The 18,165-nt window shown below is 39.2% G+C and overlaps 1 protein-coding gene across 1 annotated transcript; it reads right to left on the bottom strand.

The window, feature by feature from the left end:
• Positions 1-12,308: 12,308 nt before the first annotated feature.
• Positions 12,309-17,962, bottom strand: CIPC (CLOCK interacting pacemaker; the record flags this gene model as incomplete). The annotated part of the gene is made up of 3 exons (XM_079537130.1): positions 12,309-13,187; positions 16,835-17,004; positions 17,890-17,962. 3 exons carry the CDS (start codon positions 17,960-17,962, stop codon positions 12,309-12,311), a joined length of 1,122 nt encoding a protein of 373 aa, XP_079393256.1.
• Positions 17,963-18,165: the final 203 nt, after the last annotated feature.

The following is an 18,165-nucleotide window of genomic DNA, read 5'->3' as shown; positions in this document are numbered from 1 at the left end:
TCAGAATGCAAATGAACTTCAAACAAACAAACAAACAAACAAACAAATACAAGGAATCTTTTTCATTCCATACCGTTAGGTATGCTAAATTCCTATAATACAGCTTTCAGATAAGAAACTTTGCCAATTAAAAACCTCTGGCAATAACATGACCCTTAAACAGAGCAGCTACATAAATACACAAGAGGCGTGATGTCAGAACAGATTTAAGATCGTTGTTGAATTTTGACATCATTTTAGGATGTTCTTTCTTTCCTTTCTTCAATTTACTTTTCCTCTAACACAGGAAAATACTTTTCCTGTATTTTTCTCCAATACAGGAAAACATAGCAGCTTATTGGAAAAGAGTAGAAGAATGGGAGATCAGCGCAGTGTTTGGGAAATATCAAAAAGGAGAAAGTAGACATTTAATTATCTCAGCTGTTAATATAAGATATAATAATACTGATATAATATTGTGATAACAATATCAATAGGCATGTACAATCAGGACAGAAGACAATAATGAAAATGCTCTCAGTCCTACCAGTTGCAGAGCGACACAGTATAGGAGAAAAGATTTAAACAAAGAGTTTCAAACATAGTCGTTGTCCCATAACTACAGCTGAACTACTCGCATCTTTCATTTCAGTCATTTGTTTCTAAGTTCTCTTGGTTTGGCTGCAGAACTCAGTGCCTTCCAGGACTGAGATCAACATGTTTTTCTGATTTAAAACACTGTAACTTTTTTAGATAAGAAAATGTAACATCTGATAAGCCTCCAGGCTTTTGACCTCTATTTCACATGTCGCATTACTACAGTTTATTGAGCAAGTTTACACACCAGGGAGGAAAAAGACATGTGCAGGCATGAATTAATATATGTGTGTGGGCAAGATAGATGTCTGCTTACACCACAAAAGCTGGAGAGGGTTTGTATGCAACACAGCCAGCTATCACCCTCTTTACACCCATAGCCTTGTCAACGTGGAGATATTTTAAATTTTTCCCTTGTTATAGGCATACAAAAAGAGATTTTAGTCTCCATGTACCTTCCATTCAGTTTTCCATAAGGAGTAAGTTTCTATACTCACTGGTGGAATTGCATTAGGGGAAATTAACCCAGCAGCCATATAGTTTAGTTCACTAAAATGAAACAAATGATAGGTTAGTACAACTACACAGATGTTCAGCCTTTAGAAAATTCAGTACCAGAACCATGGCAGCCCACAGCCATGACTTGGAGAAAATACCAATATTGCAATTCCTACAAGAGAAATTTAAAGATTTTACAATAAGAAACAAATGTTGTTTTTTCTTTAGTGATATACTTACATTATAGTTAAGAAGATCCAAGTGCTTTGTCCAAGGATAGAAGGAACAGAGCCTTAGACCATCTCAATTCCAATCATATATTGTTGTTTAAATTATTCCATGCAGCAGTGGTGACGATGGTGCCAGGTGCTTTAGAGCTGGGTGTGATTCACAGCATTAAGCCATGAACCTAAGCCTACAGCATTCTCTTTGGCCAGAGAAAAGAGGAGGGGAGAACAACAAGTAACCAGCGATGGCAGCGAGTGAGTTCATTTCCACCATCAAAATATATTTCAGCTTATAAATCCAGATCAAATGGGAAAAAATGCAGAGACGCGATTTTTTAATAAGAAATCTGGTAAAAAGATTAGGATATTACGTGTGGATGGTTACCTTAAGATCTATTTTCATGCATCCTCATAGCATTGCTTATCAGTGTTTTTTTCCTTTCTGCTTTTGTTTTTCTTTTCTAGCAGCTGCCACCTACTTATGGTACAAATTTTGTGGAATTTACTTCATCTTTTTCTGCTTCCATCCCCTCAAATTGCTGAGATTTTGGGCGTCAGCCATATGGCGACCAGTTCCTCATTCAAAGTTCTCTTATTTTATCTTTTACCTGATGTGATTTTTTAGACTATGGAAAAAGGAATGGAAAATTACAGTGCACTGAGAGCACTGTTATCCCAATCACTAAAACAGGATTGAGAGCTGATATTACACATCATAAATACCACCTCTACACCAAGACCTTCTTTGAAATAGAGACCAGGGAAATCTGAAAAAAGTAGAAAGCCCAAAAGTATACGTCAGATATGTCAGTGCTAATGGTACAACCTGTTGGACAGTAAGTATGCACATAATTGCCAATATCAACTTCATGTTGTTATGAATGCTATGAATGTTTGGGTTAAAGCAGTTCTGACCTGCAGCTTGAGTGCCATGGAAATGCATGAAAGAGTTCAAGAATTGAGTGCTGCTATATTTGGTTCCATTCCAAGCAGAAACAATTCCAGGCAAACAGAGACTTCTTTTGAGTCACATTTATATTTTAAATGATTTATCCCATCTACTGAAAAATGATGTGCTAAGAACTGATCTCACATCAGAACCGGGAGCAATAATGGAATTATGGAAATGCTCCCAAGTTAAGTTAGACTTAGGGGAACAACAAACTGTTTTCCTCCCTTCTCCATACTAATACAAGATGCAGACAGTGGCCTATTGCTGTTATTGTCTTTATTTTTTAAGGGGTAATGGTGATTCTTTGCAGGACTGCTGAGTGCTTGAACTAACTGCCACTATATCTAGATGAACTGATCTCCCCATATGTGCTCAACCGTGCACAGCTGCTATAATGACAGAGAACAGGAAAAGTGCTATCAGGAAGTAATCTCACCCCTGGGAATTCAAAATCTTTATTTTATTGGCATTCATCTGCTTCCAGTCACCAAGCCAAGCACACCGATAAACTCAGGGCTTTTACATCAGATGGCTGCAGTATCTCTGGTTGGAAGGTGTTACTGTGCTGGAGAAGCGATGGAATTTGAAAGAAGAAAGCCTTACAAACTGCAGTGATGCTTCCTGTAACATTGCTGGCTTCAGGATCAGACAGAGGCAGTGCATCATTCTGCTTTGCCTAATTTCACTGCTTCAAGTTTGGCAGCAGAAAAAAATGAGCAGGGTAGCATTTTTCATGTGCAAGCAGGCCTTAAGTTCGCATCTCATAGATTTTCATAGAAGTAAACCGCATGGCTGTGGCCAGAAGGTGCATTTCCTGAATGCTCAGCTTCATTATTAACCGCTACAAGCTTGTCAGAGCCATTGGTGCCTCCACACACCCCCTCATGCTGAACAGCATTGCTTCTCTAACTGTGGCAGCCTCTACTGATGCGCTGTCATTGCAGACCACAAATGCTGCAGCAACGAAACCTCAAGCAGTCACCTCTCTTTTTCTTCCAGTTTGGACTGGCTGCAGCGCCCATTATCCATTTGGAGGCTTTTTAGTATTCAAATGATTATCTTCAAGTCCAGACTTGCCTTACTTGTGCAATTAGTGTGGAAACAAATGTTTGGGAATTCATTTTGGCCCTTTCTCATGTAACTGATGTCAGCCACCCACTTCAGAGTGAACTCAGAAAGCTTTATTGTGCAAGAATTGTTGCAAGCATGGTCAGGGGTAGAATAATGAATAATGAGATGGGAAAGCCAAGCTCAGTGTGATAAAAGCTGTCCTCTCCTGAACTCCGAGCATGTTTGGCCATGCTGCATAGCACTAGCATTAGCATGGGAGACAACTTTTAGCAAAAACACGTTTCAAAGGATCAAATACTTCTAAGAACTGGGATGCTAGTGGGTACCTTGAATAAAACTGAGATTTTATAACTTCATAGTATTTCATGTGTTCTTATATGCATGTCCAGCAGGTAACACTGATAGCCTACTTGGTATCAGTCAGACTGCTGCCTTGGTACCTGCAGCCTTACGACAGTCACAATCACCTTCTCAGTGACAAAACCATACCATACATACCAAATACCATAATTCTTGTGGGCTCTTTTGGTGTGTCAAGACAAAAACAGCCCCCTTCCAGTTGAAATGCTGCTGTCTTGACAACACATCACCAGCCTTGAGAATACCCTGACTGCATCAAAACTGATTTGACACTATATTTTGTAGCACACAAGACTCACTTTTTGAAAAACTGCTGATGATATTGTTGTTAACTTCTGGGTGGGAAGCAACTGTAGCACAACATAATAAGCATTATTAACATTTATTCTGGGTAAAAATAATTTTCCTAGTAGCTACTCATATTTTACTCTACACATTAAGCACAAAACTCACAAAATTCTCATTGCATTAAACTGCCTCTGTGAAGTATAGCACAAGGTCTGTCTGGTATGGCAGTGTTCTGTACTAAATAAAACCCTTTATTTTATTTTTATTTTTTAAAATTAGACATTTTAGGGGCATTGTGGAAAAAATTGCATTTGCTGAGCTAAGAATTTCTTTAGGAGGTGCAGTTTTATTCTCACCTCAGGAGACCTGCTACAGGAGATTCTGCTTCTTCAGCATGAGGTGATGGAACCATTCTTCAAAGCTAGGGTCCCATTTCCTGTACAGGAAACCCAAAACAATTCAAAAGGTGATGAAGGTAAAGGGAAATATCTTTGCCCACCCACACTGCCCAGAGCATTTCCACACTGATTAAGATTCACTGAAAAATGGATGCTACGACCAATGCTGCAAAACGCTGAGCTTCCAGACAAAGTGCATTTTCATTTCCAATAAAAACACGTGAGTTTTCCATTCAAAGCATATCAATTTTTCAAGCAGTTCTATCTATTAAAAAACAATAAGCATTGGTTTTCTGTCTGTTATTGGATTTCTTAGCTCTGGTAAATTTAAGTGGCCTAAAAAAAAAAAAACCCTGCTACTGTTATGGAAAAAAAAGTGAAACTGCCTAAGTGGTCATAGTAAGAGGCATTCCAGTTCCATTAAACTATTCCAATTAATTTAATCACAATAAAAAGAAAACAATGAAGAAGTTGAGGAAACTCCTCTTTCAGCCCTGAAAAGCCCTACTTCCTCCATTTCTTGAAACGCATGAGATGTAGGAGGAATCTTTAAACTGGCACTGCTCCATTTCAAGATGGAAATCATACTGCTGCAGTGCAGAATAGCAAAAGCATTCCAGAAAAAAAATCAAGAGAATAAGTGATCAGAGAAAGGCCAGATGTATTCTTCTCATATCATGACAACAGCTTGACTTCCACTTCAAAAAGTAAAATAATAAGATATTTTAAACAACAATTGCTAAATATTTTTAAGTCAGCAAGTCTGAATAAGTCATGATTGAAAATTTAACACAAACTAACAAAAAGCTCTATGGACCAGCAATGTGTTTGCAATGAATTTCAGACTGCTAGGCAAGATTTCAGTGGACTTAGGGGAGGGAAAATCTAATACAGCTCCAGTTTTTCAGAAGATAGGAAGACGGATCTGAACGAACATTGACTGCAGAACATAGAGAAAACATTAGAACAACCTGTAATTTTTGATTAAGCAGGTATAAAGCAAAAATAACTGAAATTAATGAAGCTTAAAAGAAATAGAACTGGCCAAATAAAATTGAGACCTTACTTTGATTAAATGGAATTGGAAATTGATGGGAGGACAAAAACAAGGATATATTTATACCTCTGATGGGTATTTGAAATGTGCTATGTGACACACTCTGATGCCAGAATTATATGAAATTAACTGGATGGTGTGAAATGTATTACAACTATGGTCCCTTGATTGTATATAGTAATCTGTCAAACACTGCCTTCTTCCACTGAAACAAAAACAGCCTAAAATTTGCTCCTGTCTACGTCATTTAATATTATTTTAAATTGGAATACAACATAGAATTATTTATAACTAAAGATGAAACAGCTTAGAAGGAAGGAAGCAGTTGTTAGTAATGTATGAGACTGGTGACTTAAAATCAGTTTGACCTGCTTTCTGGATGCAAACTGAATTCAAAGGACTACGGAAATATACTTAAGGGACAGGAGGTCACTAACCTTAGCAGGTCCACAGAAGATTTAGTCTTCAGACCATAGGTGCTACTAAAATGAGAGATAGTAGCAGTGGGGAAAGTCGATATGGCAGAACTCTTTGCAATGCTGTTATGCTTTAAGTGCTCCACTTAAAAATGCATTTAAATAATTTTAAGGGATATGAAGAAGAGCACCAGAGATCCAGAGACCAGAACAAAGGATGGGAAAAAATTGAGAGCTTAAACAGTTACTTTAACAACGCAAGCTGAGGAATGACTTGTTCGGTTTATAAATACCTATAGTGAAAAGAGCAATATCACAGCATGCATTTCAGTTTAGCAGACAAAAGGTAAAAGCTCTGACAGCTGGATACTGAAAGATGACGTTCAAGATAAAAGGCACATTTTTAACTGTAAGTAATTACCTTGTGAACAACTTGGGTGGATTCTTCATTGTGAGGAGCTTTCAAATGAGGGCTGGATGCTTCTTTCAAAGATGCACTTTAGTTCAAACAAGAATTTGAGGAAGTCTTGGAAACTGCACTCCACAATAGAGGAGGCCAAAACACTGTTTCCCTCTGTCTTCTGAGTCAGACAAGCGGAATTTACACTCCAGCAAGTTAAATTTGTCTCACAGACAGAAGTCTCATGCATTTTGGACACTTTGGAACACATTATACAGTTGAGAACTGTATGGCTACACTATACAGCTGCCTGCAAGGAATTAACACACAGATAAAGGAAGAGTGTAAAACTGTGTAGGCAGGAGCCCCTATTTCTGTCCCGGAATAGAGAGAAAAAAAAGCAGTAACAGCAAGCTACAGCCTAGTGCATGCCAGAAATTTTGTCCTCAGCTCAAGTCTGCTGGGGACTCCGCTCCTTTCAGACTTTTGTGTTATCAGAAAGATAAAGAAGCAAGACTCGTCCTCAGTGAAATAAAGATTAGCAGGCCTAATATCCTGTAGATAGACTTCATAGTGTAAAAAAATCGAGCCAGAAGAGATGGAAACACTGTGTTGGTGAAAAAATCTACTGCTTTACTTGTACCTATACCTGTCAGGAGAACAAAGGCTGCAAACAGTGAGTTTGCACTCTCAGTGAATAGAAAGACCTCCATTGATGGCACTCCTCTTTGGATGTAAAGCAATATGGTTCAAGTCACTGTTCCACCTAGCTCAAAGAGAAAACTTGAAGCAGAATCTCCTGTACCTTACTTTATGACAGTATCTCAAGCCATGACGTTGCTGGGTGTTTTGGGAATGACTGCCTAGTTCTTGCTGTAAGTTTGATCTTGAAGAAAAGACAACCACATTTTGAAAAACCTGTTTTACTGAAAATCTGGGATACAGATTTAGTTGATGAGCATTCTCCTCCAAGAAAAGGACTAAATTTTTTCACCCAAGTAATCCTTTTGGTAACAAAACTATCCATACCCTTCACAATTCAGACCTTACGCGTATCTGGCTGGCAGATTAAGCTAGTGTAGGAGTTTGCCCTGCACAGACAGTGAGTATAATGTACAGTCATCACATGGAAGTAACAGTTAAGGAACTGAAAAATTCTTCCAAGTTTTCATGACAAATCTATGGCAATGGTCACGCACTGCAATATATTTTTAGAGTTCTGTACAGGCCACTTTGAGTCAGGCTCCTCCCAGAAATCCTTTAATTCACATACACTGTTAAAGCTCACATGTCACTCTTCAGTAAGAAATCATAGTATCACTTTTGGATCTGCACTTTCCCACATGGACAACATGGTCTTGTGGAAATAAGTAAAGCATGATTTGGAATCAAGGACATGGCAGCTCAACAGCACTAGACCAATCCATATGTTTTTCAACTATATACTTTATTTGATTCATATTTCACAGTCTATTTCTGTAAAGATTTAACAAAAAGGTCATGTTTTATAACAGGGCTCTTAGGCTACTGTATTCAAAGCTGACAATGAACTCCAAAGGTACAGAAAAAGTTTACATTCCAACTAGAGCAGTAGATCTTCAAAAATATGTAGCAAAAGTAATCAAAAATACCAATGTTTATTTAACCTCAATAGAAAAACAGCAGTTTGTCTGAGCCATGAAGATACCCTGCTTGCTAATTGTAGCTAGAATTGAAGCCCCAGCAGACCATCTCACTGACTTTTTAGACTGGGACACGTGCTTTAGACCAACTTGTCTTGCCACTTTTAAAGTTTAAAAAAAAAACAAAAACCAAACCAAAACAAAAAAGCCCTCTAAGTTTATGCTTGCATGTTTCCAATTAAAGAGGTTAATGTTTCTGCTCATCTCCACTGGACCGCTTCCAGATCCCTGCCCAGACTCAACATCTACTCTTGCCCTAATACAGTCAACTAATTTTCCTCAAAAGAGCACCAGAGCTATGCTGTTTTATTAAATTGCAGCCAAGAAAGGAAAGTCCTTACTGTTTAAAGCTTTACTAGGACTTCTCGGAATAAAGGCAGCTAAGAGAAACTGAACAGAAAGATATCTGACAATGTATCTGTTATTAGGGCCTTCAAAATCCTTTATGGTAACTGCAAATTTTGAAGCAAAATTTGTCTAGGGATACAGTTCCTATGGGGCCCTGGCCTTACCCATACAGAGCACTAGAGTTTTTCTAGTTCAGCAAAACCTCTTTAAATCTGCACTGATGCCCAGTAGATTTCTGACCAGCTGCTGAACATTATTCCAGATTTATCAAATACATACTTATACAAATTAACCATTTGAAATGCCTATCAGCTGTAAGCATACACTTCAGCTCACTCTTGGTGTTGTCAGGGAAAAATGTACGTGGTGCTGAGAGGACTATGAGAGAGTTTTAGCAGCTAGAAGTTCCCTAAGCCAAAGTGCCAGGCCAAGTTTTTTGCCAGTGCAAGGCCAGGTTTTCCATTCCCTATACTCCAACAGAGCAACAGAAATAGGAAGGAGATCAAATAGTAAAAAAAAAAAAAAAATTTCTTTACTGTAAGGGTGGTCAAACAGTGGAACAAGTTTCCTAGAGGAAATCTCTACGAGGGGGATGATACCCCATGCTTGAAATATTAGAAAACACATTTGGATAATGCCCTCATTAACACACTTTAGCTTTCAGTTAGCCCTGAAGCAGTTAGGCAGTTTGACTCGACGATCTTTGAAGGTCCCTTCGAAGTAATGACACAGAATCATTTAAGAGGTCACCGGTGTACTCACTCATCATATACAGCTGGAATTCAACTTCATTTTTCTTACCTCCTTTCATCTCTAGAGAAAACCTGAATCCATCGTGTTTTCTAGGAAGACAATCACTTCCTATTAACACATTCTGAACTTCCTATTCCTCTCTATAATTGACAGACAGAATAAGAATGCTAAGAAAAATAGAATAGATATCCTATGCACTTTCCCACACTACACCTCTAAGACTATTAAAGGTATCAGATCAATGGAACTGCCTCCTACTCCTTCCTCTAAGAAGCTCTTATCCTCTGGGATTCTTACACAAATGGCACAGGGCCCCACCATATCTACCCACCCAACAATTGTCATTTAATGCAGACATCACATGCAGTTCTGGAAGAGCTAGTTACGTCCTACATTGTTGCACTGTATTATGCTGCTTTCCTGCCTTTTGGTTTCTCTGGTTCAATTTTGATATTGCTGTGCTGCAAGTTGGGATATCCTATTATGCACAATTATAGTGAAAACACAACACAGTCTTCAAAAATCTGTCTCAATATATTCCTATGTACCGTGCTACAGGAGCAGCAGCACAGCAGTTCAGCAGGAGAACAGGATGAACAATGAAACACACTGCTATTAGTTTGTTACAGCTCATAAAGGGCTTTATGGGGAACCCTGACACAAAATTTATCTCTAGGCCTCTGGGTAGGGAAAACATGACTCCCATTTCTCCTCCACATGAGACATCTACAGCATTTCTTTACATTGGTTTTTCCCTAAATAGGGGGAAACCCCTTATTACAGGGAAATCCCTTGCACCTTTTCTACTGAGTGTATTTTAGGAAGTCTAGAACAGCATTCTCCACAGCCTTCTCTAATCTTAATTCCCAAAGGCATCAGAAAATGAAGGGGTCTAACCACAAACTAGCGAGAGTTCTACTATAATTTCAAATACCTCTTTTACGAATCTGAAATGAAGTGATCAGAGCATCAAAATACCCAGAAATCTATATGGCACATTTTTTGGAAAGCATTTTCAAGTGGAAATGAACACGCTATAATCAATCCAGATTTCTTATCCCTCATAGGAAGAGACGTTCTTAGTTCGTTTGTACAGCCTGCCTCTGGTAAAAAGCAAACAAACAGACCCTTTTTACTGGAGGGACTGACAAAAGTGTCTAGATAAACTGACATCTGTAGAATAGCTTTTGCAACTGACAACTGCAGATGTCTGCTAATACCACTGCATAAGATGTTAGCCCTTAACTACATTTAATGTCAAGCAGGCTAGGGATGAGACACAGTTACATGGACAAAAATGGTTTTGTTTAACTTCAAACTCAAGCAGATAAAACTTTCAGCAAGATTTTCCAAGTTGACATCTTTTTATTTAGTTATTTTTAAATACACATATTCACTCAATTTCTCTCAGTAACAAAAAAAAGGAGGGAAGGGAGATGGGAGGACTTGTTTTCCCATGAGCCCCTTCTACTCTCACTTCTCTCCTTTTTTTCATTGTTAGCAATTGATTGCATAGATTCACAGAATTGTAGGGGCTGGAAGGGACCTCTAAAGATCATCTAGACCAACCCTCCTGCCAAAGCAGGCTCCCTAGACCAGGTTCCACAGGTAGGCATCCAGGCAGATCTTAAACATTTCCAGAGAAGGAGGCTTCAGTCTCTCCGAGCAGCCCGTTCCAGTGCTCCGTCACTTCACCCTTACCGTGAAGAAGTTTTCAAACACATTTGTGTGTAACTTCCTAAGCTTCAGTTTGTGGCCATTCCCCCTCATCCTCTCGCCACTGCTGCAAAGAGTCTGGCCTTGTCCCTTTGCCTCCAGCACCTTAGATATTTACGGACATTGATCAAACCCCTCTCAGCATTCTTTTTTCAGACATAGGTTGCTCAGCCTTTCCTCATAAAGAGAGGTGCTTCAAGCACTCTGTCATCTTAGCGGCCCTCTGCCAGACTCGTTCCAACAGATCCCTGTCTTTTCTGTACTGCGGAGCCCAGAACTGGATGCAGTACTCCAGATGAGGCCTCACTAGGACAGAGTAGAGGGGAAAGATCACCTCCCTTGACCTGCTGGCCACACTCCTTTTAGGGCATCCAAGGACACCATTGGCATTCTTGGCCACCAGGGCACACTGCAGAGTCCCAGGTCCCTTTCTGCAGAGCTCCTCTCCAGCAGGTTATCCCCCAACCTGTACTGGTGCATGTGGTTATTCCTCCTTAGGTGCAAGACTCTACACTTGCTCTTATTAAACCTAATCTGGTTCCTCCCTGCCCAACTCTTCAGCCTGCCCGGGTCTCGCTGAATGGCAGCACAGCTTTCTGGTGTGCTTCCTCCCAGCTTCATATCATCAGCAAACTTGCTGAGCGTGGACACTATCCCCTCATCATCAAGGTCACTGATGCAGATGCTGAACAAGACTAGGAGCAATTTCACAGGAAAAAAAAAAAAAAAAAAAGGATAAAATAACATTTAACTAGTCTTGCCAAATTAACTCTGGTGAACAAGTGTCTTTCTTGCACAATGTTTAAAAATGCCTCTGCATTCTACCAAGAAAATCTAAAGCCTTTTGCTCCGTACACTTTTTAGTCACTAACGGGAAGTGCAAATAAATACAGCTTTGAAACAAACACTTCCAATGCAAGCCTTGCAATTCTCCTTCATTCATCTTTACAGACCAAAATCCAACATATACTCAACAAAATCAAGTCAGCGGGCTCCTAAGACTTTTGTCACTTTGGTCAAAGATTGCAATAAATACAGAATGTTGCTTCACCACAAGCAGATCTTCACTAATTCAAAACAATTGTAACCCCAAAAGCAAGACTCTCCATCGACAGTCAGCAACAGTCTGATAGCACCCCACCAAACTGATCTTCTCCTCACACCAACTCCCTTCCTGCAACCGGTGATAGCCCAATGCTGGGGACTGTTTTGCCATGCCACTCTCAGAACTGACAATCTGAAGATGGGAATAGGAAAAGACTTGCTTGCAGAATTCTGCAAATGACTGTCTTCTCACAGCAAGAATGGGAGCATGCCAGCAGAGCACATCCAAGCTTCCGAAGTCCAAGACAGTATAGAGTTAGCAAGGAGTTCAAGGTCATACTGGAGTAGTGAGTAGTCATCTTGCCAAGATCCCACTGTGCTGTCCAAGTCCCACAGATGGCTGTAAAGACAAGCTGTGAATGGCATGCTACCTTGCACATCTTGGACTCAGAATGTTCAAGTAAAAGCTTGAGACAGGAAATAGGAGGCACGGGAATAACTTAACATCTATGTACCATTTTACTACATGTTTGGATAAGTGGAGTCTTCAAGGTTGCTATTAGCTTTATCTGAACCTGTTAGCGATGCTTCTAGCTCTGCCCATGACTGTGGAGCATTGTTCTTTATTGCCTCTATGAAAAGCTGTGTTTGGTGCTTCAGCCTGTCCAGCTCAGCTTGAGTCACCTGGTTCTGATGAATGAGCTCCTTGGTTTTTAAAGTGATCTCTAGCAATCCTGACCTGCGTAGCACAACGAGTGTATTCTGAAAGCGTCTGCACTTACTTTGCTGTTGCAAAAGCAGCTCGGGGGTAGTGCAAGTCTCTTCTGGTATCAGTGGCAGGCTCCACATTGCAGACTGCATTGTAGTTTGTGATGCACTCTCATTCTCATGAGGAGTGCACTTTGCTGTCTGTAGAGTTCCAAAAGGCAAAAGAGAAGCCAAACCTGGAACTTTTGGAGTGTCAGCAGAAACGCGATGTAAACCAGGAAGAGTTGACACTTTTCCAGTTGTCATCAAGCTTGAAGAACTTTGCTGGTTAGAATCTTGAGGAGCCTTACAGCTAACTGGCAGATGGGCAAAAGGACTAGTAGACAAACCTGTGCTCCTTGATATAGGAGAAGTCTCCATTTTAGATGCTTCTGTGCAGAGTCGTTTATGGCAACTGGTTTCCTGATGTTCCTCTAGATCGAAGGAGTGATCTCTTTTACAGGGCTGTGGTGCTATTTTGGGATAAGAGTTCAGGATGGGCAGGTAGTTAGTGGGATCGTTTCTCTTTTTCCCGACAGGGTGAGGGTTAATGGGAGGTGGGATTGATGGGTGAAGAAATACCAGCTGCGGCTGAGCTGGAATCACTTCAAAGGATGGCTGGACAGTCCAAGACTGGAGCTGAGATGAACTCCCCTGAGAAGCATAAATGGGGAAAAACAATTCTTACAGCAGTGCTACTGATAAGGATTAAAAAACCTTAAGCAAAACAGGTGAATTATGCCATTTCTTCATAATTGATACATGCTACACAAGGTAACACACTGTGAGCAGCTTATTATCAAACTTGTTCTTCTCTTCTCTGACAACAGAACGTAACACTAAAATCAAAGCTGAAAACCATACATAGAGAATATATTTAAAAACAATTCAATTTATACACACTTTCCCTAATAAGAATTACAGTGCATGCTTGTATCATGCAGTGCTAGTGTAAAATTATTACTGCACTTGAGGCTAAAGAAGAAGTACACAGAAAATTTGAAAAATAAACTTGAAAAATTCTGATTATGAAATATTCCAGAAGAGTTGGAGACAGCACAGACACTTCAGGAGCAATTCAGACTCCCTCTTTGTTGAAATGCAGCAACTCCAATTCTGTCATTTCTATTCTTACAGCAAGCTTTTGAAATGGTTATTTAATACAGACATTACTTAACGTAGCTGCTCAGTAAGTCCTGGAATCACGAGTACAATAAACAGTTGCAATAAATTTAAAACCATGAAGCTGAAAGAAGAAAAAATAATGACTATCAACCAATTCAAGGAAAACTGCCTGTTCTAAGCCCCAGACAGTTTAATTCCATCCTTTTGGTGAAATCCTGTGCAATGCCTTAAAAGCATTATATGTCAAGAAAAGTGTTCAAGTTTTTATGTCCTTCCACAAATCACATTCTGCAATATAGGTAGGGTAATACATCAATTTTTACAAGACTTTACCTTTTGTTTCACAAATACACTACTGGGGAACTTCATGAGATCTCCTGTCCTGCACACCTTTCTCTTGACGTATCAAATGGTCTGGTAAAAAATAGTATTTCTTTCAGGAAAAACAAAAACAAAAAAATCTTCACTTCTTCTAGCACAATATACTCTCTGCTGTTTCTCCAATTTCTACGGTCCACTATTTGGAATGTTACTGCAGGCCTGCTGAGGGCACTAGTTTTAGAAGCACTACAATATTTCATTCTTTTCTGTACTATTTTGATTCATCTGAAATCCAGCCTCGTTTCTTCAGCCTCAGAACATTTAAACTGGCAAATGCTAACATGCTTTGCTGAAGTCCACCCCTGTCAGCAGAAGACTTAACTTGACAAAGGTGGGCGTCATCCACTGATTCAGATATTGAGACTCGGCGATGAGATTCAATTACCAACTCTGACACTGAGTTCAGTGGGCAAGAAGCTCTGTAGTAGTTAACATTAGTTCCTTATTTCACAGACAAAAGAACACATCCAAAAGAAAGGTACCCAGACAAATTAAGAATGGGCAAGTATATATACATACCATGGCTATATAAACATTAGACAGAACATGAAACCTTAAGAGCAAGGCTTTGGACTCAGAAATTGTTATTTATGCAGTACCCAGCATACTGGAGCCCCAAATTCGAGGCCTAAAGAACTGTGATAACAGTCTACCATGCTCTTGTTTTTATCCCCTACTCCCATCTCCACTATTCACTTTCTTGTCCTTTCCATTCTCATTGTGTTCTGCTCTTACTGTCACGCCCAAAAATCTCATTTTTAGTAGAGGAGACATTTAGTTTTACAAATTCTGCAGTCAACATCCTGCACGTACCAGTGTTACTCACCTAAAAAGCCTTCTCACCTATTATGAACTTCTACAAACTTTACCTCAGCACTACTGTATTCCACAGAATCACTTCCTGCTTTATTTTTTTTAGTAACATAATTAGCTGTTTGCACTCTGAAATCAGGACAGCAGATAAACATCACTAAGCAGAAACACAGTGGTTTTAAGACAGAAGGTGATGCTGACCGAGACTGAAACAGATAAACTGTGGTAGCTGGGGACACTGCATCATCATTATTATTATTATTATTATTATTATTATTATTATTATTATTATTTTGGTCCAGGGAGCCTAATTGAGAATTGTGTTGAAAAGAGCACATTAATAAGATGACCAGCATGACCACTTGAGGTAACAAGACTCAGCGGAAAGAGCTAGAAAGACACTCCATCATTCTGACCTTGTCTTGCTGCTTTTACTTATTGAAATGAACATTTTCAATTTAAAATGACTGCCCTTATCCATAAATAATTAGATTTAAATGTTATGAACTGCTCCAATTAACTGAGTCTGGTAATTTTATCTACATCTTCCTCTGCATCTTTTTTTCCTTTTGCTACACTATCAACATTCAAGTTATGTGTATCATATGGATACTTCTCCTTCCTATTTGTAACAAAATCAAGAATTCAAAATGCCCAATTCTTGAACCCCAGACCAACAGCTATCAGTCTGTGGTGAAGCTTGCCTCTTCCCTACTACAAGAGAACCTGGGCATTTGTGTTTTAAGTCATGAGCGTTCTGTCCACACATCTGAGAACATGGCTATAAAAAAAAAGCTTCAAGATGAAGCACAATGCTCAGATCAGAACCATGTGCCCCAACAAATGCATGACCTGTCAAATTATTGGAACAGGTTACCCAGAGAATTGTTGGAGTCTCTGCCCCGGAGGTATTTCAGAAACATGCAGATGTGGCACTCAGGGACACATTTTAGTGGGCATGGTGGTGATGGATGGATGGTTGGACTAGATGGTTTTGGAGATCTTTTCCAACCTTAATGATTCTATGAAATATGAGCAAGAACCCACCTCTATGCTGGCTCTGACACACAGCATTTAACAGATTTTTCTCCTTTTCAGAACAGATTCAGTATAAAAGAATGAAGATCTATTTCTTTTTTCTTCACTCTCACTGTATTCTCATACGTATTCTAATAGTAAAATAGGCTGAAGTACTTTTGCCTTGTTTATCAACACGAGTAGAAGCGAGAAGCCTAACAGTATAGCAGTACTTCAAACTTGTAGCTTTTGCATCTTCTGTCACATTACAGACCTTTTTGATGTCACAGAAGCGCTAGAGGAGTAACACATAACACGATATTGGAAGGTACAAACATGGAATGTAATTGTTGCAACGTGAGACATGACATGTAATTAAGAAAAAAGCTGCTCAAATAAATATACTGAAACTAATTTTAGATACAGATTTGATTTGTTCATTTATAACTTTCTAGATGAAGGCTTCATATTGCATCTAAAGCACTTCTAGAATCTAAGAAGTGGAAAGCAAAATCAATCATCCCACTCCTTTGTCTAAACTGAACTAAGAATCACAGAACGGCCAGGGTTGGAAGGGACCTCAAAGATCACGAATCTCCAACCCTCCTGCCACATGCAGGGCCACCAACCTCCACATTTAGTACTAGACCAAGAAATCATCAGCTTTTGAATGGAAAAATACTTATTCTGGTTTGATCTTTGGTGCCATTTGAATAACATCATAAAGATCTATTTTTTGCAGATCCCTTTGAGACAAAGAGCAGATGCAATGCAGCTTCTGTACTTCATCTTTTTCCCCCCTTAGCAGTTTTAGCTGCCTCTCCAAAAGAGGGGTTGTTATTAACAAAACTTTACAAATTACTGCTTACTTTTTGGACTGCATCAACTTAATATAATCCTTTTTGAAAAGAAAATATAAAAAAAAATTTTTTGCAGTATTTTCTGATATATTATTTTTTCCTTACCTGCTTTACTAGAACATTTTTCATTACAACCATAGGAGAAAGTGCAGGAAAGGAGCTGCTTGTGGTCACAGGGCAAGGCCAAGGCCCATCCTCTGCATTCCAACACAGTGCATTCAGGACATCCTCAGAGTCAGTATGCTCCATAGCACTTAGGCACTCTGAACTGCCATCTGCCAAATGTAGAATTCAGCTGTTAGTAATTTTGCATGTAGCATGCTTACTGTTTCCTTTCTGTTCTACTATTCTGTGCCCTTTCAATTAAGCACAGTGAATAATAAAGTTCAATTCTGCAACACCAATAAAATTAGATCTTTTGTGACAGCTATTAAGTGACCTTTATTTATTAAAAGACTTCGTATTTCACAATAGTTCTGATGCAAATACTGTCTCCATGAAAATCTATTTATTTTTGTTCATCTGTATTTAGTTTCCAAGGGATGACATGCTACCACAAAGTCAGCTCTGAAGACTGTTACTCAAAAGAGCTAGCAGATTCAGGTCCATGCTGCAATCTTTTGCATTTTTAAATCTGCTACCTACAAACCCAGTGTGCACAGTACCTCCCACAAAAACACTTTTAACTTTTAAAGGAAATCTTTGTATGATTATTTCTTGATTATTAAAACAGAACATACTGTCTACATTTTGCTGATGTTACAAAAATCACGGTTTTTTACTAACAATCAGGCTCTAATGACAATCCAGTCAAACTGCAAGACATTACATGACATAATCCAATAGTTCATTGATCACTGCAAAGAACAAAAGTTAATTTCCATTCCCACTTCTAGACTCTGAAGAAAAGGATTCCTCCATTCAGTTCTTTGTTAGGCACATTTTTATATTCCCATGCCACTGAAACTCACAGGATGAACTACGCAACGCTCCACTCCAAAAATTTTGATGGTAGGATTATTTTTTAACCTGCCTTAGATATAAAGACCCTACCATGTAATCAAACACAAACTGCAAAGGGTTGGAGTCAGCTTTATCCAACATCACCAGCACTCTGAAAACAGGAAGAAAAAAAAAAAAGTAGCACAGTCTTTCTAAACCTGAGTATCCGGAGTCCTTGTCAGATTCAGCTGCTGCCATGCTGAAGTGATGGTTCAAGCTCTTCATTTCCATCCGTGTGCTCAGTATTTTTTTGAGGGTGTCAGTACATGACTATTTTGTCTCCATGCTTCCCCAGTGCTGGTGGCTGTCTTCAACACCTCTTCCATTGAGGAACTATAAAAACCATTAAAAAACAAAACAGAGACTTCCTCTGAATCTAACAAAAGATCCAACAGCATAAGTCAGAAGCGGCTATGCATGTCCTTGCAGAAATC

Source organism: Tetrao urogallus, assembly GCF_951394365.1.
Source record: "Tetrao urogallus genome assembly, chromosome: 6".
Lineage (NCBI taxonomy): Eukaryota > Metazoa > Chordata > Aves > Galliformes > Phasianidae > Tetrao > Tetrao urogallus.
Note: the sequence above shows the minus strand (reverse complement) of the source record. Positions and strands in the feature narration are given on the sequence as shown.